The following is a 25,032-nucleotide window of genomic DNA, read 5'->3' on the forward strand; positions in this document are numbered from 1 at the left end:
CTGCGGCTCCTGCCGGGACTCAGGTACCGTCCCCCAGACCCCGGGGCCACCTCCCCGCCTCCCCTCCGGCCCGGCTTCGGCCCCTCCCGCGGCTCCTCGCTCCGCTCCGCTCGGCTCCTTGCCTGCCCGGGTCTCCCCCCGGCCCCCGGCCCCCAGCCCCCTCTCCCTGCTCTCCTGACCCCTCGCGTCCCCGGCCCCCGGGCCAACGATCTTGCTCCCGGCACCGCGCCCTCCGCCCGTTCCCGACGGTTTTACCCCGGCCGCCCGGCCCCCCGGCCCCCCCCCGGCCCCCCGGCCCCCGCCGGCACGATGCTGCCCTCTCAGGAGGCCTCGAAGCTGTACCACGAGCACTACATGCGGAACTCGCGGGCCATCGGAGTGCTCTGGGCCATCTTCACCATCTGCTTCGCCATCATCAACGTGGTGGTCTTCATCCAGCCCTACTGGGTGGGCGACAGCGTGAGCACTCCGAAACCGGGCTACTTCGGCCTCTTCCACTATTGCGTGGGCAGTGGGCTGGCGGGCCGGGAGCTCACTTGCCGCGGCTCCTTCACCGACTTCAGCACCATCCCGTCCGGGGCCTTCCAGGCGGCCGCCTTCTTTGTGCTGCTTTCCATGGTGCTGATCCTCGGCTGCATCACCTGCTTCGCCCTCTTCTTCTTCTGCAACACAGCCACCGTCTACAAGATTTGCGCGTGGATGCAGCTGCTGGCAGGTACGGCCCGCTTCGGGGGGACCGGACGGGGAGGGACCCGGGGAGTTCGTCCTCTGCCTCTCAGGGTGCTCAAAAGCTGCTGGGGGAGCTGGGGAGAGATTGGCAGGGGGGGAGGCTCCATCTCTCCCGCCCGGCCACACTGGCTTCGCCCCCTCATGGTTGACGCTCGAGACCCTGCCTCCACTCTCCACTCAACTTTCCTGGCCCCCTCGCTAACCGAGGGTGGAGTGGCAAAAAAGCGAGAGGGACTTTGGGGGAACAGTGCCCGGGTTCCCCATATGCTAGGGCTGGTCTCTGAAGTGGGTGTATATGTCTGTGTGCTAGAGTGGGGCTGTGTGTGTGTGACAGAGAGAGAGAGAAAGAGACTGGGAGGGAGAGACAGAGGGAAAAAAAGAGGCAAGAGAGGGAGAGAGGAAGAGAGAGTAGTTTGTTATCTGGAGACCTGAGAATTAGAACTTGAGGGGAGGGATCTTTGGGAAAGTCTGGAGGGTGTGAGTGTGTGTGTGTGTGTGTGTGTGTGTGTTTCTGTAGGGCTTGATGTGCCTTTTTTGGGGGGTGTGGATGTCCTTATGGCTATATATATATGTCAGTAGAATGTGCATATGCCTATCTCAGGGTGTGTGGGAGTCATCTTTAGAGTGAGTGCTCCTGGGAATGTGACTCTGTATCTGTCTGAATAGGGTGTGTATAGTTGTGTGTGAGAGAGGTCATGTGTCTGTGGGGGTAGTACATAGCTGAGGTTGTGTGAGTGTGCAGGTGTGTTTCTGGAGAGGTGTGGGTCTAGGGTATCCATCCAACTCTTTGCACGTCTCAGATACGACAAATCAGCAGAAGCAGCACGGCCTAGTGGCTAGAATATGGGCCTGGGAGTCAGAAGGGCCTGGGTTCTAATCTGGATCTGCCATTTGTCTGCTGGGTGACCTAGGGCAAGTGATTTCACTTCTCCGTGCCTGTTACCTCATCTGTAAAATGAAGATTAAGGCTGTGAGCCCTATGTGGGACATGGACTCTGTCCAACCTGATGACCTTTACCCACCCCAGTGCATAGAACAGTGCCTGGCACATAGTAAGTGCTTAACAAATACCATGAAAAAATCATCCAGTGGCATGACTCTCTTGGGTTGATTGGATTTTTCTGGATCCTTTTTTAGGAAGGACATTATTGCCTCCATCTTCAAGACTGGTTGAACGAGCAGGATCCTTGGAAATATCTGGTCAAAACATCAGAGTTGGCTTAATACTTAGACTGAGAGCCTCATGTGGGACAGGCACTGTGACCTGATTAACTTGAATTTGGTCCAACGCTTAGAACAGTGCTTGACACATAATAAGCACTTAACAAATATAACATCAACAATAATAATGATAATAATAGTAATAACCAGAGAAAAATCTTTTAGGGATGAGATTGTTGTGAAAAATCAGCCAGATCCCAGAAGAACCATCCTGTTAGGCGAGGCACGCTTTTGAAAATTCAGAGTTTTCCTTCATTTTTTCTAAATGTGTATACTGATGTGGAGGTAAGGGAAAGGGAAGAAGACCAGGAAGGGAATTAGTGGAAAGTTGGGAAGGGGTAAAGGGAGTTTAATGGGCGAGATGGGTCTCAGTCTTTGGGAGTACGGGTTTTGGGGGAAAGGTGAAAAGATGAAGCAGTGTGTGTGTGTGTGTGTGTGTGTGTGTGTTTGCTCGCATGCGTGTGTGTGAAGGAATGCATCTGTCAATATCTATCTGTTTTGATATTCATTCAATCGTATTTATTGAGTGCTTATTGGGTGCAGAGCACTGAACTAAGCGCTTTGGTATGTCTTACTCTAGAGAGAACCTCCATGATATCTGTGAATATAATTTCTAACCTTTTCTTTACAGGTTGGTGTCCCTCTTGTATTTAGGATGCTTTTCATTCAGATTTTAAAGGGGGCTATTTGAAAATAACTATAGAAGAGGGAGGTTTTTCAGATTAAATGATTAATTCCTGAATTCTCAATTTGAAAGTTTTCCAAGACTTAAAGGTTTACAGTGACTTCATATCATGTAAATCGTCCATAATTGCAGTCAGTTTAATCTCAAGGATTTGAGAAACTTTCCCTAGTACACAGTCACAGCCGCTGTCTTTGGTCTTGACATAGTTGTGAGTCCCATGGAGATGGCAGGTTGAGCTCAGGACTTTAGCAAATTGCTTGTAGATTTCCTGGCTCTCTGAAAGGGGGTTGTTCTTTTCACTCAATGAAGATGATCTACTGAGATAATAATTTTATTGAAACGCTGTGCAAGTCCCCTTATTCAGACAGCAGCTCAATATCTCAGACCAGGGGTTTCCCTGCTGAGAACACAGACCTCATAGACCTCAGAGTGGGGGTAGGGAGTCTGTCTGTGGGGATGGGAGGACTGCCCAACTCTTAGAGCTGGTCTTCAAAGGCAGTGACCTCGGTTACCTCCCTCCAAGTACATGGGAGAACTGATCGTGGAGAAAATCTGTATGGGACAGTCCACTAAGAGAACTGATTCTGGATTCTGGGAGGAGGGAGTGGAGCAGCAAGGAGGGGTAGTCAAGCACCCAGGACCTGAACAAACCAAACATAGGAAACAGCCAGAGAAGAGACTGCTGCTGGGGATGAGGCTGCCATGATAGCTGGATGTAGCTTTTGAAGACTCAGTTGCTCCTTCATTTGTGGGTCGGTGTTTGAAGGCCTGAGTAATAAATCCCAGAGTCACACCCAGAGAGAAAAGAAGGCAAAGAGGGGAAAGGTTCTATGGACTTTGGGTGCTGGTCCTTTTGAATATAGACCACTGTGCTCGCCTCCCAGGCGGACCCTTTAAGGCAGCTTGGCCAGCTAGCCACTGAGTGGCAGGGAGTGGCAGTGGAGGGGAGGATGGGGGCAGGGGAGAAACACCTAGAAGCAGGAGGGGATCCCTTCTGCGTGGTCCCTGTGGAGTCTTGGGTGGGGAGGTGGTATTTCTGCTCTTGATCCATTCCCCACCTTCTCTACCCAGAGAGCCTTTCCCTCAGCAGAAGGAATTCCTGAAGACTCTGTGTGGCGTAAAGGGGCGTGGACATCCCCACAGTCTTCCTTGCTGTCTTCCCTGTCACCTTCCTGCTGGGGCAGGGGTGGAGGAGAGGTCTGCCTGCCAATTGGAAAGTCACCATAAGAAGATGTGGCCCAAGTTGCCAATTGCATGGGGGTGAAGGGGACTAACTGTTGGTGGTGAAACCGTTGTTTTCAGCCTCATAGGTTTTAGACTGGACTCCCGGCCTCAGGAGATCTAAACAGAGCTGAAAAACATTAAAAAAGTGGGTCTTTCCGAGCTGTTAGCTCTTCTAAGTCTGCTATTTACTCACAAATCCCATCCTCTGTGCCCCGCCCCCCACTCCTTTTCACCCCCGCATTGAAAGTGAAAAGTTGGCAACCTATGGATGTGGCCAGAGCTCCATGTTTGAAGGACGCAGGATCCTTGGGGAAGGATTCCAGAAAAAAGAAAGCTATGAGAGAAGAAAAGAGGTGGATGCGGAGCAATATGAGGAGCCAATCTGAGTGAACTGAACCACTGGTTTTCAGGTTTCCTGCCAGATCTTGATTAAGATTAGGCCAGTGGTTCTCCATCTTTTCCAATCCACGACCAATGTGGTAATTAAATCCTGCTAGGAGGCCCCAGGGTAGCCCAGGTAAAGTCCAGGGGTCGTTCTTGCATCTGGGCTAAATCCAAGGATTAGTTTGGATGGCCAGTTTCATGTGGCCGCTCTTGGTTTTTTTCCCATCTAGCAGGGAGGTGACATAATTAGTCATCAGAAATGGGAGAATATAGTCAAGGTCCTGGAATGGGATGCACATGTGAGTCACGTAACTTCTCTGTACCTCAGTTTCCCCATCTGTAAAATGGGGATAATAATACCTGCCTCCTCTCCCTACCTCACGGGGTTGTCGTGAGGGTTGAAATGAATTAACTAATGTGAGAGTACTTTGGTAATAAAAGCACTATAGCAAAACCAAGGTATAAGAACTTAATACAGCACTTAATAAATATGATTGAATGAATGAATGAATGAATGAATGAATGTTGGTCAGCACATTCCTCAACCACTAAAGCAGTCCTGTAGTCCTGCAGTCCTGGACATCACCCAGAGGTACTGGAAGCTCTGGTAAAAATCTCTCGCTCACCTCAAAGAACAGAAACCTCTTTCCTCTGACCTTTCCCACTCAGCCTTAGATTCCCTGGAACAGTTAGCTGGAGACCCTCATCCCACACTGACCTACCACTTAGCTCTGGTGGGGAGTTGGGAGGAGGGACAGGTTTCGTCAAAGTCTTTTTTGATTATATTCTCTGCTTCCTCTTCTGAAATTTGCCAGTGGTGTTCAAAATAAGTGAGCTGAAGTAAATGTTCCATCCTCCTCCCAGAGCAGCGATCTAGTGATCTCCATGGGGATTTCCCCCAGGGCCACATTCGGCAGCACACACTTGCTAGGAAGAGTCACATGTATACTGCATATCATTTGCTTCCCTACCCTTCCCACCCACTATAGACTGTGGAACCCATTTTCTAGAAATCTTCAGGTTGAAATCATATTATTCTTTCTCTAGCAGTTGTCATTTCTTGATTTTTCTCTCTTGCTTCCTTCTTCCTCCGTGCCACCACTTCCACTGACTGACAGCAGATTCTTTGGACCAGAAGGTGCAGCAGAGAAGAGGATATGATATAGAGATGGGGGAAGGGGAAGGAGGATGGAGAGGGAGGGTTGGGGGTGGGTGGGGGGCAGCAGAGAGGTTTTGACTAATGAGTCCTTGGCCGACTTAGAAGGTCCTTGTTCTGTACTGTAAGCTTCTTGAAGTCAGGGACCACACAATTCCTTCAGTCTTCTAGGGATTTCAGAATGCTCTTCGAATGAAGACAGTCACACCCTAAAGGGATCTGCACATAGTCACTGAAAAGTGGAAGGCCACATCTAAGGAAGAAGGAGGGAAGTCAACTGCTAACCAGTTGGCTTTACCCACCTATCCATCTGAGGGTATTCACCCGCAGCTCCACCCTTCAAGTCAAATTCCCCGGGTGATAACAGCTCCCTGAGTCTGAAACACCTTGGAACTGGAAGGACGGTTATTTCGATGGAGTATCCTTCACCTCTTCTGGGTATTCCTGGCTTCCGGGAGAGGTGTATCAGAGAGGGGGAGCAGGCAGTGGCAGAGAAAAGTGCCTGCGGGTCTGCTCTGAGAAGAGAGCAAACTGTTAGCTCCAAACCATCATCACTCCTTGGTGTGGAATTTGGCATCTTATTTATTTAAGGTCCAAATACATACACACTGCCATCCTCCCCATCCCCACCGTGGGGATTGTATTTTATACTCTAGCAGTGCCAGGAAGGAGACTATTAGAGATTATCCATCCAGAAGACTGAAAGTATCTGTCAGGTTTATATATTCAACATCCAATTAGTGGACACGGCGATCAGAGGTGGGTTTAATTAGGACTTCATAGAAATCCCCAGCTCAAGAGTCCCTGCCCCTTAGGGGGACACTAGATATAATTAAGAGGAAAGTCTCTGCTCTGGCACAAACACAAACCCCACCATCTGCCCAGTTCAAAAATCCCTAGAGCCTTGAATGAGAGATTTTGCTCATTCTTCCTGAGTTATGAAACAAGATGCCCAACAAGTCAGGAAACAGTAGTAGCAACCGCAGCAGCAGAAGCGACACTGCTGCAGGAACTACTGCTGAAAACTCACATTTTTCAAGGGGGAAGAATGAGGTCGTGAATTCCTCTACCTTTCCCTACTGAGCTCAGGGATAGAAAGACCGTGGGTTGGGGCAGGGCAGAGCTAGAGACCCTGGGACAGGTTCCTCAGGGGTGTTGTGGAATTGGACTAAAAGGAATGAAATCATCTATCTCTGCAGGGCAGGGGGTTGGGAGAAAGAACCTCAGTTGGAAATTGAATTGAAACAAGCCACACCCCACTCTATCCTCTAAAGTCAGCTTTGCCAATAAGTTCCAGAAACATAGCTGCCCTAACTAGTCAGCTCTCCGTCAAGGAAATACCCAGATGTGGTGGGCCTGAATGATACTGGCGTGGCCTGAATTGTTCCCAGGGAATCGTGCGCTGTATGGAACCCACACAGTGGTATCTCTATAGTCATGCAGCAAGGATGTGGGAGGGTTATCAGAAACTTTTGCGCAGGCATTGGAGTTTCTGACCAATCAACATCCATCCTGCGGTTTCCCCTGGTTAGCAGCAGCAGCAACAGCAGGACTGCGGCGAGCTGGCCCAGAGGAACCTCAAGGAGGAGCGGCAGGGGTGTGGATCTCTTCCAGCTGGACCCGGGGCCTGGGGAGAGGCCAGTAGAGTGACACTCCCTAAGCCTGGGCCCTTGACCTCTCCTCCCCCAAGCTTCCCTGGGATGGCTCTCTCTGGTCACCTCTGCCTCTGTGCCCACCTCTGTGGCTTCTCCTTTCCCCTTCTACCACCTTAAACTACTCATAGAATCCTCGGGCTGAAAGGGACCCAACCCTTACCTTTAGGCAGGACCAAATTCAACCTGTCTCCCATTTCACAGCTTCCTGAGAGAAACTGCACAGCTTCCCTCTGGCAGCCAAATTGGCCTCTAACAAGCACTCTTTCAGAAAGTTCTACCTGATGTCTGTCCTAAATTCCCAATGCTGCAGCTGGTACCCATTTAATCTTGATCCGTTTCCACCGGTCCTGCCTTTTGAGGGCTCCTGTGCATGTACAGGTGGCAGTGAAGCCACAGTCACAAGTCCACTGAGGGGCATTTGGGGGACAAGGACAAGATGGCAGACCATCAGCTGCGTAGGGGAAATGGATGTTCTAACCCCCAGGCCCCTAGGCTAGTCCAGCTGGCTGGCTGTAGTCCCAGCACCCTGTCAGGCCACTGCACTGACACAAAGTCACCCCACATGTGCAACTATGCCTTCTGGTCCCACCTGGCTCTGGACTGGACTTGGCTGAAGTAACCCAGACCTTCACTAGTCAGGGCCCATCAGGGGCCAAGATTAGGGTGGGCTGGGTTGAATAGAACTGGAGATTTCTGGCCCTTCCCCGGGGGGGACCTCTAGCCCCCAGGCAGCAGTCCTAGAAAGCTCTCATCTGTCAGGGTTCTAAATATTTGATGTGATTGAGTTTTGATTCTCCCCTTCATCCTCAGGAGGGAGGAAGCGATGAACTCCTCTGGGCAAAGAGAGGCGGCTACTCCTCACCCGCACACTCCCTGATTCTCTCTTCCTCAACGTAAGGAGAGAATTGCTCTTCTCAAGCGAGGGGCCTCCACGGCTACAATGCCATGAGGAAGCAATGCAGATTCCCCATGCATCTTGTACCATGGTGTTGGGAAGCTGGGGGAAGGGCAGGGCAGCGATAGCTGCCTTGCTGAGGGAAGAATCGCTGGGAGCGTAAAGCCCTAGGCCCTGCTATTCATTCATTCAGTCGTAGTTATTGAGCACTTACTGTGTGCAGAGCACTGTACTAAGCACTTGGGAGGGTACAATACAATAATAAACAGACACATTCTCTGCTCACAAAGAGATTATAGTCTTATAGTCTAGAGGACAAGCTTACACCCCAGCAAGAGTTTATAGTCTCATAGTCTAGAGGACAAGCTTACACCCCAGCTAGTACCCCGAAAGAGCAGCCAGAGTTATGCCTGGGCCTGGGGCTCCTGCTTAGTGTTCCTGGATCTCAGGCAAGAGGCTACAGGGCCGGGGCAGTCTCTAATCTACCCATCTCCCCCAAAGAAACGTTTTTTTACAAATCTCCTCCCCCCAGCTGTTTGGTCCCATATTATTCTTTTTGATGTCATTTGGGATTGTTGGTCTGTATTCTGTTTTGTTTTTTTGGTATGTTTTCTTGGCCTGTTTCTTTGTTTTTTCTTTAGTCTTACTTGGTAGAGTTCATCATTGCCAACATCTTCATCATAAACTCCTTGTGGGCAGAGATCGTGACTATCACCTCTATTGTATTTTACTCCCCCAAGCGCTGTGCTCGGCACATAGTAAGTGCTCAGTCCATACACTGATTAATTGAAATTCATCATCATCATCTTCCAACAGTATTTAGTGCTAGGCTAGGTGCTGTACAAAGCAAACTAAACTGATACAATCCCTGTTCCCTAGACCCTTACAAGCTAAAAACAGTCTACCAGGTATCGAGGTGTACAAGGAAAAATTGACATTGCTATGAACCCTAATGAATTGGCCAGCCAACTACAGAGTGAAAAACACAGTTATTAACCCCAGTGAATAGACCAACAAACTACAGAGTGACTAACCCATTTATGGGTGTTGATATAGACATAGCAGAGAGGGCAAATTGGGCGAAGTTGGCATATCCTACCGTCTTTCTACCTTCACTGAAGGTACTGTTACCTTTATGTGAAGCAGCATGACCTAGTGGAAAGAACACGGGCCTGGGAGTCAGAGGATGTGGGTTCTAATGCCGCCTCTGCCACATTCCTGCTGTGTGACCATGGGTAAGTCACTTCACTTTTCTGTGCCTCAGTTACCTCATCTGTAAAATGGGGATTAAAACTGTGAGCCCCATGTGGAACAGGGACTGTGTCCAACCTGATTAGCTTGTAGCTACCCTAGGGCTTAGAACAGTGCTTGACACATAGTAAGTGCTTAACAAATACCATCATCATCATTATTATTATTATCCACTACTTCCTCCCTCCCTTGCTTGGGAAGGTTTCCCACAGAGGGAGGGCTTGGAGGACAGTTTGGGACAAGGAGGGGAGTTGGTATATAGGTGAAAGGAGGCAGGTCCAAGAAGAAGCCAGAGGCTGGAGGGAGAAAAGAAACCAAGAGCCTAGAGCAAGCTCCTTTGCCTGAAGCCGAGGGAGGAAAACATAGAGTTGTGCCTTCTCTGTGGACAGCTTGAGGGAGGGTGAGGAAACTCCCAAACAGCAATAGTACTAGTAATAGTGTTCATGAAGTGCTCATTGTGTGCAGAGCACTGTACTAAGCACTGAGAGAGATACTCAAGTGGGAATTAGACATGGTTGTGGGGGTTCACCATCTAAGAGGATAAGTGGGGAGAAGGGACTGGAGACAGACCATCGGGAATGATGACTCAATCAAATGGAACACAGACAAATACACAAAATAAAAAGAAAATCAGCAGATTGCTGTGGCTAGAGGAGCAGAATTTCAGGCTCTGGGTGGCTTGGAGTCTAAGGCACAGCCACTGCTCCAGCAGCCAGCGGTCTTCTTGAGGTTTTGTAGAGGCCTCACACTGCAGGTGCTGGGGGAGTCAGCATGGCGGGGAGTCAGCATGGCTGGCTGCCCGATACCGGGGGTGGGAGAAGAGGAGGAGAAGGTCTTAGAGTGTGCAGCAGCAGCTTTTAACCCTGGCCCAGCATATAGAGTGCATGTCGGGAGAGGGAAGGGGATGACAGCAGGACAAGGGAGATGGGGGAAGGCTCAATGGACAGAGACCAGGGATGAATAGATCAATCTAGGAGTCATTTTGGTTAAGGAGAAGCTGACAAGATATGCCAAGAGTGCGTGTAGAGTGAAGAACAGACTCTAGAGGCACCCTGGGAATGCAGGCCGAGAGGTGGGAGACTTCAAGGCAGAAAACTATGCGGATGGGTGGGATGCACAGGACTGTCATCAGGATAGGGGTTGGATCAGGATGGTCAATCGGGGGAAACCTGGAGAGAGAGCAGTGGGTCAATAAAGTCAATACCTGTTTCATCTTTGTCCCAACTGCCTGGAAATCAAGGGTCTGTTTCCTGTCTTTACTGGCTCCACCTCCAGCTCTGCCATCTTCCATGACTTTTCAGGGCCCTAGCGCTTCTGCCCTCAGCCCTGCCTCCCGAGACTCAGAAGCTATACCTGCCACTCCTGTCTGGGGCCTCTCTCTTTGCATGGGAATCACCTGCCTTGTATTGGTTCAATCCAGGGAGCTGTAGGCAACCAGCTGAGGAATTGGGTAACCCTAATTAGTGAAATAAATCAAAGAGGGGTTTCTTGTAAGACATGTTTGAATCTGGTGCCTGGGCTATATAGCAGGATATGGTGGGGAAATGTGGGTGGGAGGGGAGGGGCGTTGACTGACTGTGCTGTGCCCACCTGTCCTCAACAGTCTAATCTCCCTTTATATGCCACTCTGTCTGGACAAAAGGAGGTCCCAGCACCAACTCGCAACTAATGTTAGCTATGGCAGGAAATGGCAGCTCAGCAACAGTGTCCTGAGAATTTTGGCTGCTACTTTCATAAGATGACATGATAATATAGTACCAGGAGCCAATCTTCAGGGGACATAACTGGGAGGACAGGAAAAGGTAGAATGGGAGAAGGGGCATGGCAAGGCAGGAGCGATCAGGGAGTTGAGAAGAAAAAGACTGGGAGAGAGTCTAAAATCTTTGACTTTGTTCTCCTACCAAGAAGCCACCATTTCAGGTTTCAATTTTTTGCTTTGATTTCAATCGACCAATCAGATTGTATTGATGGAGATGGGGATCTGCTGCCTTAGGCCCTGATCCAAAGTTAATGAAAAAGAAGATATGGTCCCTGGCCACTAAGAGTGGACACTTTGAAAGAAAGAGAATAGGAATACAGTTTAGTACAGGTGGGGAGTGCTTAAAACAGTGCTTGGCACAGAGTAAGTGCTTAACAAATACCATCATTTTTATTAGGGAAGCATAATGCAGAATAAGAAAAATAGCTTCTTCTGGTATTCAAGAAACCTTCCAAAGTTTCTTGTTGAATGGTGAGTCCTTGAGGAGTGGAGAGAGAGAGAGAGAGAGAGGTAGAAGGAAAGAGCTTAATAATGGCACTTCTTGAGCTCTTACTACATGCCAAAGTCTTGGGGCCGATATATCATTATCAGATCAGAAGCATGCCCCCATTCTGTACAGGGCTCAAGATCTAAGAGGTAGGGTAAACAACTATCTTATCTCCATTTTACAGATAAGCAAACTGAGGCCCAGAGAGGCTAAGAAACTCATCCAAGCTTACGTATCAGGCCAGTATCTGAGCCGGGATTTAAAACCAGGTCTCTTGATTCCACTAGGCCTTGTTGCCTCCCTGGGAAAGAGGTGGGTTGTAAAGGAGGTAGAGAAGCAGGGAAGGATACTACTAGTAGAAGTCATAGCAATGGTATTTATTGAGTGCTCTGATTGCAATGCACCATTCTAAGTCTCTTGGAGAGCACAACAGAAGCAAAATAATAGTATTACTAATCATGGTATTTATTAAGTGCTTATTATGTGCCAAGCACTGTACTAAGCTCTGGGGTAGTTACAAGATAACCCTGTTCCATGTGGGGCTTACAGTAAATAGGAGGAAAGACAGGCATCAAATCCCCATTTTTGCAGATGAGGGAACTGAGTCACAGAGAAGTGAAGTGAGTTGCCCAAGGTCACATAGCAAGTAAGTGATGAAGGCAGGATTAGAACCCAAATCATCTGACTCCCGAGCCCGTGCTTCACTAGGCCATGCTTGTTCTCACAAAACACATGTTCCCTGCCTACAAGGAGCTTGAAATCTAACCGGAGACAGACATATAAAATTATTTACAAATAGTAGGAGCAGTAGGAAAAGCAAGGATCAGTCCGATAGTAGAACAAATTTGCCAGGATGAAATAGCAGAATAAATATTTGAGAAGGTTTAGACTAAATACCATTGATTTATTGATTAGGAGCTAGGGAAGAAGAGTGGAGTCAATGTGGAGAGCAGTCACAGGCTGTAACTGATTTCCTTCAGCTCCCATTTCCATCCAGTGAGAGCTGGGGGTCAGATGGTCTCCTCCAGAGTGGCTCAGCCCTCACCCTGCCCCCCGACCACCCCCCAAACTGATTTTTGAATGTGTTTGAAAACAGAAGATGGACAGACAATGAATGTGCCAGTGAAGCTAGATTTAAAGAAGCAATACGGAATGTGATGGGTCTTTGGTTTCAGTCCCCTAAGTGGTTCTGAAGGGAACTGAACAGGGCTGGTCTATCATGCCTGCCACAGCCCCAAGGCTCAGGGGCAGTTCCATGCCATAGAATTCCTCATGGGAACATAAGTCGTTTCTCTTCAATTCCTCACACGAATGGTCTGGTACCACGGTGCGACATCAGCGGTTTTGAATGAGCACTTACTACCGTTTGTTGCTCTCTGAACAGGCTCCTGGGGGTCCTTCAGAAGAAATATAAGACATGATTCTTACCCTCAAAGGGCTTTCGATTTAATGGGGAAAACAAGCTTACCTTGGGCCACAGAGGGAGGTGAAACAAGGTGGCACACCCCAGGCTTAAACCTGAGTTTTGGAGACACCATCAGCCCGGAAGGTCTACGTGCAGCCTGGACCAGCCCTGAGGCAGGGGAATGGATTAGGTCTAGTGGCATTCACATTTTACTGGAGGCCACTTTCAGTCAGAGGGCCACAAACGTTGGCATAAAAATTGGAATTTCAATTTGAATACAATTTGCATTGAGCTTTGCATACATCAGAATAAATCTCACAGGTTATTCTTGTAAATTATTGAAATCAAAAGTTTTTTATCACAGTGACCTCTAAAGGGGTAGGCATCTGCTCCCCAGAATAGATACAGGAGAGCGAGAGAGTGAGAGAGTGTGTGTGTGTGTGTGTGTGTGTGTGTGAGAGAGAGCAAGCGAGAGAGAGAGAGAGAGAGTTCTGGGTTCATGGCTTGTGGGCTGTGCATCATTCCAAATATCTTAACTGGTATCCTTGCTAGAATGCAGACTAATCTTACAGCTCAATCTTTCTTCAAATCTTAGAATGCAGCTCAATCTTACTTCAAATGTATTAATGAAAACTAGCTCAGAGAATAATAAACTTGATAATTCAGAGAATGAAAGTTATTTAGCTGTAAGAAGTGTGCAGGAAATTGAATGAGGAACATTATGGCCAAGTGGGATGAGAGCGAGCCTGGGTCACGTTCCCTGCCCATCAAGAGCACTTAACTTCTCTGGGTCTCAGTTTCCTCTTCTGTAAAATGAAGATGATAAATTCCTGTTCTCTCTCCCCCTTAGACTGTCGGACAGGGACCGTGTCCGACTACTCCAGTGCTTAGTACAATGCTTGGCACGTAGTAAGCACTTAATGCATAACTCAATGATTACATAAAGAGGTTTTTCAGAACAAGGTTGTTCGAGTGGCCTTTGTGTGCTGGTGTCTGCTTGAATGCCCCTGGCCAAGGTCATAAGTCACAGCCACTTCCTTTTCTAGAGCAAATAAATGATGCTTTCCCAATAACCTTCTGTGGGGTGGTGGAAAGGTCGTGGGGGAGGCTACAGATGTAAAAATTGGGGCAATTCTCATGTTGGCCACCAGGTGACAGTGAAGAGCTCCCCGAAGCAGACAACGTCTCTCACCTTGATCTAGTTTCCCACGCAAGGTACAACACAGATAACAATAATTTATAACAAGTCTGTGTTATCTAAACAAGCAACTCTTTTCAGTGCGTAGAAAGCTGTATTTCACCAGGAAGTCTAATGGAGGTTTTAACTGTCCTGTGGCTGCAGGGGTGGCCTTAGTGCTAAGTCTCACCACTTACTCATTCCAATGAGCTGGCTCTTCCATAAGTAGGATGAGTTTGTTGACCTGTGTGTCTTTGGTCTTTTTTGCTTGAGAAAGTGAATCCACTATACCTGGTCTGGGACGGAGGTCCGTTGGCGACGACTGCTGAGTTTGCCTTCTGACTCCCGGTGAATGGAGCACATGATAAGACTAATACTAGTACTAATAAAGGTATTTATTAAGCACTTACTTTGTGTCAAGTAATATATTAAGCACTGGGGTAGGTACAAGATAATCAGGTCCCACATGGGGCTCACAATCTAAGTAGGAGGAAACACAGGTATTTAATCCCCATTTTGCAGATGAGGGAATTGAGGCACAGAGAAGTTAAGTGATTTGCCCAAGGTCACACAGCAGTCAAGTGGCAGAGCTGGGCTTAGAACCCAGATCCTCTGACTCCCAGGCCTGGGCTCTTTCCACTAGACCACGTTGCTTCCCCAAGGTGGAAGAGGTGAGCTGACCCTGGACAGGGGTTGTCCACTTTGAAGTGGCTGAAGCGACGTGCATCCAGCAGGCTTCTAGGAGAAACACTAGTCCTAAGAGCAAACCTCCAGCACGTGGATCACTACATCTACATCTGAATTCAGAAGCCCAAAGACTCTTGCCAGCCAGGAGTTATCTTTGTGATTAAAGAGGAATTCTGGGCCCACTGACCATCCGGAATGGACCTCGTAATGTGCTCTGCAGGGTTCTGGACAGTCCAAACATTTTGACCTCCTAATACACTCTAGCCTGTTGCCCTTCCAGACACAGACATTTCAGCTTTGAATGTGACTTTAGCCAAGCACTGTCTTACCGTCAGTGTGGGAGTGGGTGGCAGCTATTTGAACATTCATCTAACTTGGTATCGGTGCAGCTATTTCCACTGGGAGCATAAAGTGTCCAGTTCAAGTCTCAGAATGGTATGTTTACATGATCTTAGTTTTGCCAGAGTTGAATGCTACTTGAGAAGCAGCATGGCCTAGTGAAAACAGCCCAGGACAGGGAGTCAGAGGACCTGGATTCTAATCCTGGCTCCGCCACTTGCCTACTATGTGACCTTGGGCAAGTCACTTAACCTCCCTGTGCCAAACTATAAAATGGGGATTCAATCCCTGTCTCCCTTCCTGTCACCACTGCACATATGTATATATCTGTAATTTATTTATTGATTGATTGATTTATATTAATGTCTGTCTCCCCCTCTAGAATGTGAGCTCGTTGTGGGCAAGAATGTGCCTGTTTGTTGTTATAGTGTACTCTCCCAAGCACTTAGTGCATAGCTTTGCACACAGTAAGCACTCAATAAATACGATCGAATGAATGATGATGATTGATGATTATGATGTTTGTTAAGCACTTACTATGTGCTGAGCACTGTTCTAAGCGCTGGGGTAGATACAGGGTAATCAGATTGTCCCACGTGGGGCTCACATTTTTTAATCACCATTTTTACAGATGAGGTAACTGAAGCACAGAGAAGTTAAGTGACTTGCCCAAGGTCACACAGCAGATAAGTGGCAAATCCGGGATTAGAACCCACGACCTCTGACTCCCAAGCCCGGGCTCTTTCCACTAAGCCACGAATGAATGAATGAATCCTCAAGAGGAAACTGCCCTGATCAGTGAATCCCAGCCGACCTCTGCACATAGTTTCCCTTACACTGGGACCTGGAATGCAAACATATCTTCCTTAGTAGCTTCCACTCATTCTGAAGTTAAATTACATCAAGAGTGGGTCAACCCCTAGGCCTAAGTCAAGTACATTTTCTTCCAACCTCCTAGACTGAATGCTTTCATCCTCATTCCTATTTCCTGAGCACTTTTGTGCAGAGCGTACTTTATTAAACACCCCTCCCCACCAACCTACCCAGAGCTGGCCCAAGCCATCCACTGCCCAGACTAACCCTCCCTACTTTGGTCAATTACCGGGCGGGTGGAGCCCCAACCACAGTCAGGACCCTAGAGAGAGATGGCTGGCCTTGAGCAGTGAAGCTCCTGAGGGCTGCCTTCTCTTAGCACTGTTTCAGCTATTTATTGTAATGTGCTGAATCTTTCACGTGCTCTTCTTTATATAATTAGAGTTGTTGGTTACTTATTCTCATTGTTCTATGTGTCTATCCTCCCGGCCTTAAATGGTGAGCCCCTTGGGAGACGGGGACCATGTCTCATTGATCATCTTGTATTTACACCGCACCTAATACAGTGAGCCATACACTGCAAGTGTTCAATAAATATAATAATGAGAAGAAGAATAAGAACAACAACAAAAACAGGGCTCCATCAGGGCTCCGTCACCGTCTGCTATGTGACCTTTGGCAAGTCACTTAACTTCTCTATGCCTCAGTTACCTCATCTGTAAAATGGGGATCAAGACTGCGGGCCCCCCATGGGACAGGGACTGTGTCCAACCCGATTTGCTTGTATCCACCCCAGTGCTTAGTACAGTACCTGGCACATAGTAAGTGCTTAACAAATACCATAGTTATCATTTCTAAAAGAAGTATAAAGGAGGTGTCTTCCCTGACCTTAATAATAATGGTATTTGTTAAGGATTTACATGGGCCAAGCAGTCAGTCAGTCAATCAGTCATATTTATTGAGTGCTTACCTTGTGCAAGGCACTGTACTAAGCACTTGGGAGAGTACGACATAATATAACAGACACATTCCCTCTCCACAACGAGCTTACAGTCTAGAGAGGGAGACAGATATTGATATAAATAAATGAATTATGGATATGTACGTAAGTGCTGTGGGGCTTGCGGGGGACACAAATAAATAATAATAATAATTATGGTATTTGTTAAGCACTTACTATGTGTCAAGCACTGTTCTAAGTGCTGGGGTAGATACAAGGTAATCAGGTTGTCCCTTGTGGGACTCATAGTCTTAATCCCTGTTTTACAGATGAGGTAGCTGAGGCACAGAGAAGTTAAGTGGCTTACTGAAGGTCACACAATGACAAGTGGTGGAGCTGGGATTAGAGTCAGGGTGTCGCAGAAGGGAGTGGAAGAAAAGGAAAAGAGGGCTTAGTCAGGGAAGGCCTCCTGGAGATGTGCCTTCAGTAAGTCTTTGTAAGCGGGACGAGTAATTGTCTGTTGGCTATGAAGAGGGAGGGCATTACAGGCCAGAGGCAGGATGTGGGCGAGAGGTTAGCGGTGACATAGATGAGATTGAGGTGCAGTGAAAAGCTTGGCATTAGCGGAGCGAGGTGTGTGGGCTGGGTTGTAATAGGAGAGTAGCAAGGTGAGGTAAGTGGGGCCAAGGTGATTGAGTGCTTTAAAGCTGATGGTTTTTGATGCGGAGGTGGATGGGCAACCATTGGAGGCTCCTGAGAAGTGGGGAAACATGGACTGAACAACCGTAGAAAAATGTAGAAAAATGATCTGGGTAGCAGAGTTAAGTATGGAATGGAGTGGGGAGAGACAGGAGGCAGGGGGGTCAGCAAGGAGGCTGATAGAGTAATCAAGGTGGGATAGGATAAATGCTTAGATTAATGTGGTAGCAGTTTGGATGGAGAGGAAAGGATGGATTTTAGCGATGCTGTGGAGGTTGAATCAACAGGATTTATTGATAGCTTGAATATGTGGGTTGAATGAGATAGAGTCAAGGATAAGGCCAAGGTTACACGCTTTTGAGACAGGAAGGATGGTGGAGCTTTCTACAGTGATGGAAAAGTCAGGGGAAGGACAGGGTTTGGGTGGGAAAATGAGTTTTGCTTCTGACATGTTAAGTTTGAGGTTCATTCAATTGTATTTACTGAGCGCTTACTATGTACAGAGCACTGTACTAAATGCTTCAGAGAGTACAGTATAACAATAAACAGATACATTCCCTGCCCACAACAAGCTTACAGTCTAGAAGTGACAGCAGGACATCCAAGTAGAGGTGTCATGAAGGCAGGAGGAAATGCGAGACTGCAGAGAGGGAGAGACATCAGGGTTGGAGATGTAGATTTGGAAATAGTCCACATAGAGGTGGTAGTTGAAGCCATGAGAGTGAATGAGTTCTCCAAGGGAGTAAGCACAGATGGAGAATAGAAGGGGACCCAGAACTGAACCTTGAGGGACACCCCCAGTTAGAGGGTGGGAGGCAGAGGAAGAGCCCATGAAAGAGACAGAGAATGAGCGGCCAGAAAGATAGGAGGGGAACCAGGACAGGACAGTGTCAGTGAAGCCTAGGTTGGATACTTTTTCCAGGAGAAGGGGTAGGTCGACAGGGTTGAAGGCAGCTGAGGGGTTGAGGAGGATTAGGATGGAGTAGAGGCCGTTGGATTTGGCAAGAAGGAGATCATTGGTGACTTTTGGGAGGGAGGTTTCTGTGGAGTGAAGGGGATGGGAAGCCAGATTAGAGAAGGTCAAGAGAGAATCTGAGGAGAGGAATTTGAGACAGCGGCGTAGACTACTCGCTCAAGGAGTTTGGAGAGGAATGGTAGGAGGGAGGTGGAGCGATAACTGGAGGGAGTTGTGGGGTCAAGGGAGACTTTTTTTTTTTAGGAATGGGAAGACATGGTCATGTTTGAAAGCAGTGGAGAAGAAGCCTTTGGAGAGCAAACAGTTGAAGATAGCAGTTAGGGAAGGAAGAAGGGAGGGGACAAGTGTAAGGTACAAAGGGATGGGGTTGGCTGCACAGGTGGAGTCAGGGCTCATGAGTTCGAATCCCAGCTCTGCCACTTGTCGGCTGTGTGACTGTGGGCAAGTCACTTAACTTCTCTGTGCCTCAGTTCCCTCATCTGTAAAATGGGGATTAAGACTGTGAGCCCCACGTGGGACAACCTGATTCCCCTATGTCTACCCCAGCGCTTAGAACAGTGCTCGGCACATAGTAAGCGCTTAACAAATACCAACATTATTATTATTATTATTATTAGGTGGAGGGGGTGGATTTTGAGAGAAGGCAGGAGATCTCCTTTTGAGATACTCCTGGGAAAGATGGGAGAGTGCTAAGCATTGTGCTAAGAGTTGGAGCCAGTACACAATCACCAGATTGGATTACCAGATTACATTCCCTCCCCAATATGAAACTCACACCCTAAGCGGGAGAGGGACCAGATATTTTTATGCTTATTTTACAGATTGGGAGACTGAAGCCCAGAAAAGCTAAGTGACTTACCCAAGGTCACACAGCAGGCAAGTAGCAGCCCCAGGATTGCCTCCTTACTCCTAACCGCATGCCCTTTCCATTAAGCCGTACTGCTTCTGACCTTGGAGAGTTTACAATCTAACCAGGAAGGCGAGCATACAAAAATGATGACTTATACAATAATATAAAGAGCTCGAGAATAGGCAAAGCCATCATTGATTGCTGTGGCATGGATGGAGGTTATTTTGTGGACCCTGCAGTTGGCAACTCTTGTGACCTCTTGGTCAGGGTAGCTTCTTTCACTTTACACATTGATTTTATCCATCGACCGTGCAGAGTCTTCTATTAACCATTTTGAGCCTTGGGCCCTACTCTTTTTCTTCCTGCACAGTCCTGCCGGTCGATCAATCAATCAATCAATCAGTCAATCAGTGGTATTTATTCAGCACTTACTGCGCAGGGTACTGTACTAAGTGCTTTGGAGAGTACGTGGACCCTTCCCTTAAGGATCTTACTATTTAGTTGGGGAGACAAATGTAACAATCAATCAGAGGTAGGGGAAGATGTGAGGTGAGATTTTACTAGGGCTTTTAAAGTGAGGAAAGTGGTGGTCTGTCACATATGAAGGGGGAGGGAGTTCTGGGCCAGAGCGAAGATATGAGCAAGGGATTGATGGTGAGAGAGCAAGGCACATAGTTTGGTGGTAGAGGAGTGGAGTGTGGGGGCCAGGTTGTAGTGGGATAGGTAATAGGGAGAGAGTTGATTGAGTGCCTTAAAGTGAATGGTGAGGAGTTTCTACTTGACGATGGATGGGCAGCCACTGGAGGTTGCTGTCGGGCTTGCAGATGGTATGAGCTGTTCCCTTAGAGGCTTCCCTCTGTGGCTGTTCTAGGCAGCGGCCAGGCTGTGGGCTTCTCACTCAGACAGACTACATCTGACATAATCCCTGCCCTGGGGGGGTTGACTCTCCAGTAGGAGAGACAGTGGACATAAACTGAGAAAGAGAATAGGTTTAAATGAAGGGGGTTAGTGAATAAATCACTAAATAACTAATAAAAGGATAAATTATTTAGCTTGAGGTGAGCACTAGGAATTCTCCCCTCTCATCACTTAAGCATGCTGACTTTTCTTGTGACAGGACAAAGTCTTGAAGGGCTTTTCAGACATTAGACATGAGCCACCATGATGGTGGCACAGTCAGCTTGCACTTCAGCAGTTTCAATTTTGGGGCAGGCTGGAAGGAGCGGGTTTGGAAGAATGGACTGGGAGGGGGAGGCTGAGCAGTCTGACTCAAGCCCATGTCACAGGCCCATGTCACCCCTGATTCGAGTATCCCAGAACTCTAGGGCCCCTTTCAATCCATTAGTAAATCAGTAAGAAGTACTTATTGAGCACCTGTTGTGTGTGGAACACGACACTAAGAGTATAGGAGAATATAATAGAGTTAGTAGACATGATTCCTGTCATCCAGGAGTTTACAGTCTAGCAGTGAGCTTAACATGGCTATGCACAGAAGGCTTCACCTCTGCAACTGCCTCTCCTGCTCCTATTATTTCATCAGATTTTGCGCACTGGATGTTTCTGAACGTGAAAAGACGCACAGGGCACAGACTGGTTGAAGATGCAATTTTCTGTGCTCCCGTGACTTGGACAAAATTAAATTTGGGCCTGAAGGAGGTGCAGTGTTCCCAAAGAACTTATTGAGTGGGAACGATTCTCAGCCAATTAGAACTCTTGTGGGTGGCCAGGTAACAGTGGTGAAAACCTTCCACCCACAGAAGCCAAAAAATTGCTTTTATCATTGAAAAAGACCAAACACACTAGGGTTTTGCTGCTGCTCTAAAGCCAAGCCTTCAACATGCCTACTTTAATGAAGCGGGCCAAATCAAGCAGTCAGCCACAGAGTATTGCCCGGCAACCAGCTTCCTCCTCGTGGCATTTTTGACCGGAACTTCTACAAGGGCTTCAGAGGATGTCATGATGTCGAATGGAACTTCTTTTTTCATTTGTTTTACGTTCTGACTTATTGCCACTTATGTGAGCATTTTTAAAGGGGTCACAAAAACTTTGCTAGTAGTAGGTTGATGGTGGTGTGCATTTTGGTTCACGTTCAGCATGTTGCCTTTTCTGGCATCTTCTAACTAAACCTTGTGGCATTTATTTGGCCTCAGAGGAAATGGTTCTGGTACACTGAAACCAGTAGGCTTTGATAAATGAGTTGCTTTTCCTTGACTTGTTTTAAATCCTGCAACAGGGAAATGTGAATTAGTGGCTCAGCATCCCCTACCCTGTACTCCAAATGACTGGAGCCACAAATATGACCCCTCTGCACCACTCCTCTGTTCTCTCCTGCTCTCTTTGTCCCCATTATCACTGGCCAAGGTTAATCCATCTACTAAAGTTCAAAGCCTGCAGGCAACTTCTTTTGCTATTTTTTCCCAGACCAATCCTAACTGGGATGGTATAGATGAGGCAATGGAAGGTTATGTCAGAAAACCCCAGTGAGACTCTGCCCAGGATTTTCTGGATGAGCTGTAGTACAGTATGGAATACTATTAGAGCTACAGAGAAGGCCTCTTTCCCCAGACAGAGGAGATAACTCTAGTAGGGCCCTTTTCTGCCTTCCCTACCACTGAGTCCCATGAAGGTCCAGCACTCACATGGGAAAATCCGTTATCTGAGTTGGTCTGTCCGGAGGGTGAGTTTTCGTTGTCATTCTGAAAACAAAAAAGAGACTTAAAAGAATAGTGTAATACTCTCCTCCATCAATAACTTCTTAGAAGTTGCAATAATAATGAGGTAATAATGATAATAATAGTAATGACTTGCTTAGTACTCTTTCCTCAGGACTTTACCAATCAACCAATCAATCAGTCATATTTACTGAGAACTTACCGGGTGCAGAATACTGTACTAAGTGCTTAGGAGAATACAACATAGAATTGGTGGGCACATTCCCTGCCCACAACAAGCTTACAGTCTAGAGGGGAGCTTACAATCTTGTTTCAGGTTCTTAATGTTCCATAAAATCTTAGCCAAGTATCCTTTTCTTCCTGAAGGTTGAGTTCACTCTTGGAAAATCAATCAATTTATGTATTGGTATTCATTTAATGGTATTTATTGAAGACTTACTGTGTGCAGAGTATGTACAAAGCACTTGGAAAAATATTCTATTCCCAGTGTGCCTGGCACAAAATCCTGGGGTAGGATGAGCTGTGCTCTTTAGTGCTAAGAACCTGGGGCAAAGTCTGGGAATAGGAAAAATCTCAGCTGGCTGCCAGGGAACTTTTGCTTTACCACTCAGTGCTTAGGGAATGGCTGCAAACTGGTCCTGACTAATAGCTTGGCTGACAATTTCTACTTTCCAAGCTCTGTAGCCAATCTCTCAACTGGCTTTCCCACATGAGTTTTCCACACAGAATGTGGAGCACAATTGAGGCATAGGGGAATGGAGTTTAGGATGGGCTCTCTCTAATCAATCCTTCAATCAATCAATCAATCTCTAGGAATAATACTGCAGAACAAGCCTTTCTGCAGGAAAGTGAGAACATAATCCCATGGGCAGTGCCATTTCTAGGCCAGACCAATAATCCATAATGGGTAACTAGAGGGATGTTTAGCAAGGTAGAGGTTAAAGAGCCCAGACCTAGGAGTCAAGAGATGTGAGTTCTAATTCCAGCTCCTCCACTTGCCTGCTGTGTGACTTTGAGCAAGTCACTTAACTTTTCTGTGAGTCAGTTTCCTCATCTGTGAAACTGGGGTAAAAATATGTTTTTGCCTTCCTGCTGAGCCCCTTGTGGGACTGGGATTGTAACCAATCTTCTTATCTTGTATCTACCTAGCATTTAGCATAGTGTTTGGCACATAGTAAATGCATAACAAATACCACCATTCTTCTCCTTCTCCTCCTCCTCCTCTTCTTCATCTTAGGCCTCATCTTCCTCATTGTACTCATCCTCATCTTTCTCCTCCTCCTCTTTCTCCTCTTACTCCTCCTCCAAGCTTCATTTCTAGGACAATCCTGATATTTCCCCTACTGTGACTCTGGCTTAGCATCTCTCATGCAGATGACAGAGAAGTTTTGTGGTCTGTAGTCTGCTGACAGGGGCCCAAAGTTAAAACCCATGTCTTACCTCCACTCCCCCCTCCAAAAAATGGGGTCACAACTGCCGAAAACTAACCGTGTCACTCCCTCTGTGCTAATCCAATGGGGACAATGGCCTTCCTTACTCTCTTCTCAATATGCTATTTATCCTCAGAAATCGAAACCTAACTCCACTGCCTCCTGCATAAAACAAATTTAGACTTTATTCTCTTGGGCTTGGAAACTTTTTTAAGCTAATTTCAGGTAATTAGTTGCTAGTTTTTCAATTGTGAGCCTGGCAAAGGAGGGACCATGTCTCATTCTCAACTGTATTCTTTCCCAGAACTTAGTGCACTGCTCTGCACACAGTAAGCACTTAAATAATATTACTACTACTGGCGCAGTCACCTGGAGTTAGTATCCACATTAAGTTGTGAACTTAGTTTTCCATATTATCTTAACTAAGAGCCTATCGTTGCACTTTTGTATCTTGCTTTGGCAGAGCTGAGTTTTTCTGTTGCTCTTTCTTGGCTGTGACAGCAATTGGGAGCAGCCAGGCTGCATGGGACATTTGTTTGCCATATGACACGCATGTGTGACAGTGTGACATCACAAACTCAGATTGTTAGGTCAAACATTTACTTACTAAAGTAAGCACTTGACCAAGCTTGTTGCTGCATGTATTCAGTAACTGCCTTAATTTCAGTTGGAGATGGTAATAGTTTATATTGGCTCTAAAGAATTAGGTGAGCAGCACGATCTAATATGGCCTAGTGGATAGAGCAGAAGGCCTGGGAGTCAGAAGGAGCTGGGTCCTAATCCTGGCTCCTCCACTTGTCTGCTGTGTGACCTTGGACAAGTCACTTAACATCTCTGGGCCTCAGTTACCTCATCTGTAAAATGGGGATGAAGACTGTGAGCCTTATGTGGGACAGGCATTGTGTCCAACCTGATTAGCTTGTATCTACCCCAGCACTTAGAACAGTGCCTGACACATAGTAAGTGCTTAACAAAGACCATTATTATTACTTTGATTATTATTGCAAACAAGTATTTAATCTTCATTTTACAGATGGAGAAACTGAGGCCCAGAGAAATGAAGTGATTTGCCCAAGATCATGCAGCAGGCAAGGGGCAGAGCTGGAATTAGAACCCAGGTCTCCTGACTCCCAATCTTGTGCTCTTTCCACTAGGCCATGCAGCTTCTTACCTCAGGGGGAACTTATGGTCTACCTGGGAAGGCAAGCACATAGAAATTATGACTATACAAAAATGTTAAGAACCCAAGAGTGGGCAAAGCCATCATTCCTTTCCCTGGCATGGATGGAGGTTCTTTTGTGGACCCTGCAGCTGGAAACTCTTGTGACTTCTTGGTCAGCGGAGCTTCTTCCACTTTATGCATTGATTTTATCTTTAAAAGTTACAGAATCCTCTGTGAATCATGATAATGACATCAGCAAGGAGATGGCTATATTTGACACCAATTGGTCACCTCATCATCATCATCATTCCAAGCGCTTAGGACAGTGCTCTGCACATAGTACGCTCAATAAATACTATTGAATGAGTGAATGAAAGAATCATCATCATCAATGGTATTTATTGAGTGCTTACTATGTGCAAAGCACTGGACTAAG

The 25,032-nt window shown here is 47.1% G+C and overlaps 1 protein-coding gene across 3 annotated transcripts in view; it reads left to right on the forward strand.

Moving 5' to 3' along the window:
• Positions 1-267: 267 nt before the first annotated feature.
• The window catches only part of LHFPL4 (LHFPL tetraspan subfamily member 4), a 67,776-nt gene continuing 43,011 nt past the window's right edge, over positions 268-25,032 (forward strand). For all 3 annotated transcript variants that reach the window (XM_029050381.2, XM_029050380.2, XM_029050382.2), the window contains exon 1: positions 268-715. In XM_029050381.2, coding sequence (XP_028906214.1) covers positions 310-715 — 406 coding nt within the window. In that variant the 5' untranslated portion in view covers positions 268-309. The remainder of the gene's footprint in view (positions 716-25,032) is intronic.

The sequence above is a fragment of the Ornithorhynchus anatinus genome, chromosome X1 (assembly GCF_004115215.2).
Source record: "Ornithorhynchus anatinus isolate Pmale09 chromosome X1, mOrnAna1.pri.v4, whole genome shotgun sequence".
NCBI classification, from domain to species: Eukaryota; Metazoa; Chordata; class Mammalia; order Monotremata; family Ornithorhynchidae; genus Ornithorhynchus; species Ornithorhynchus anatinus.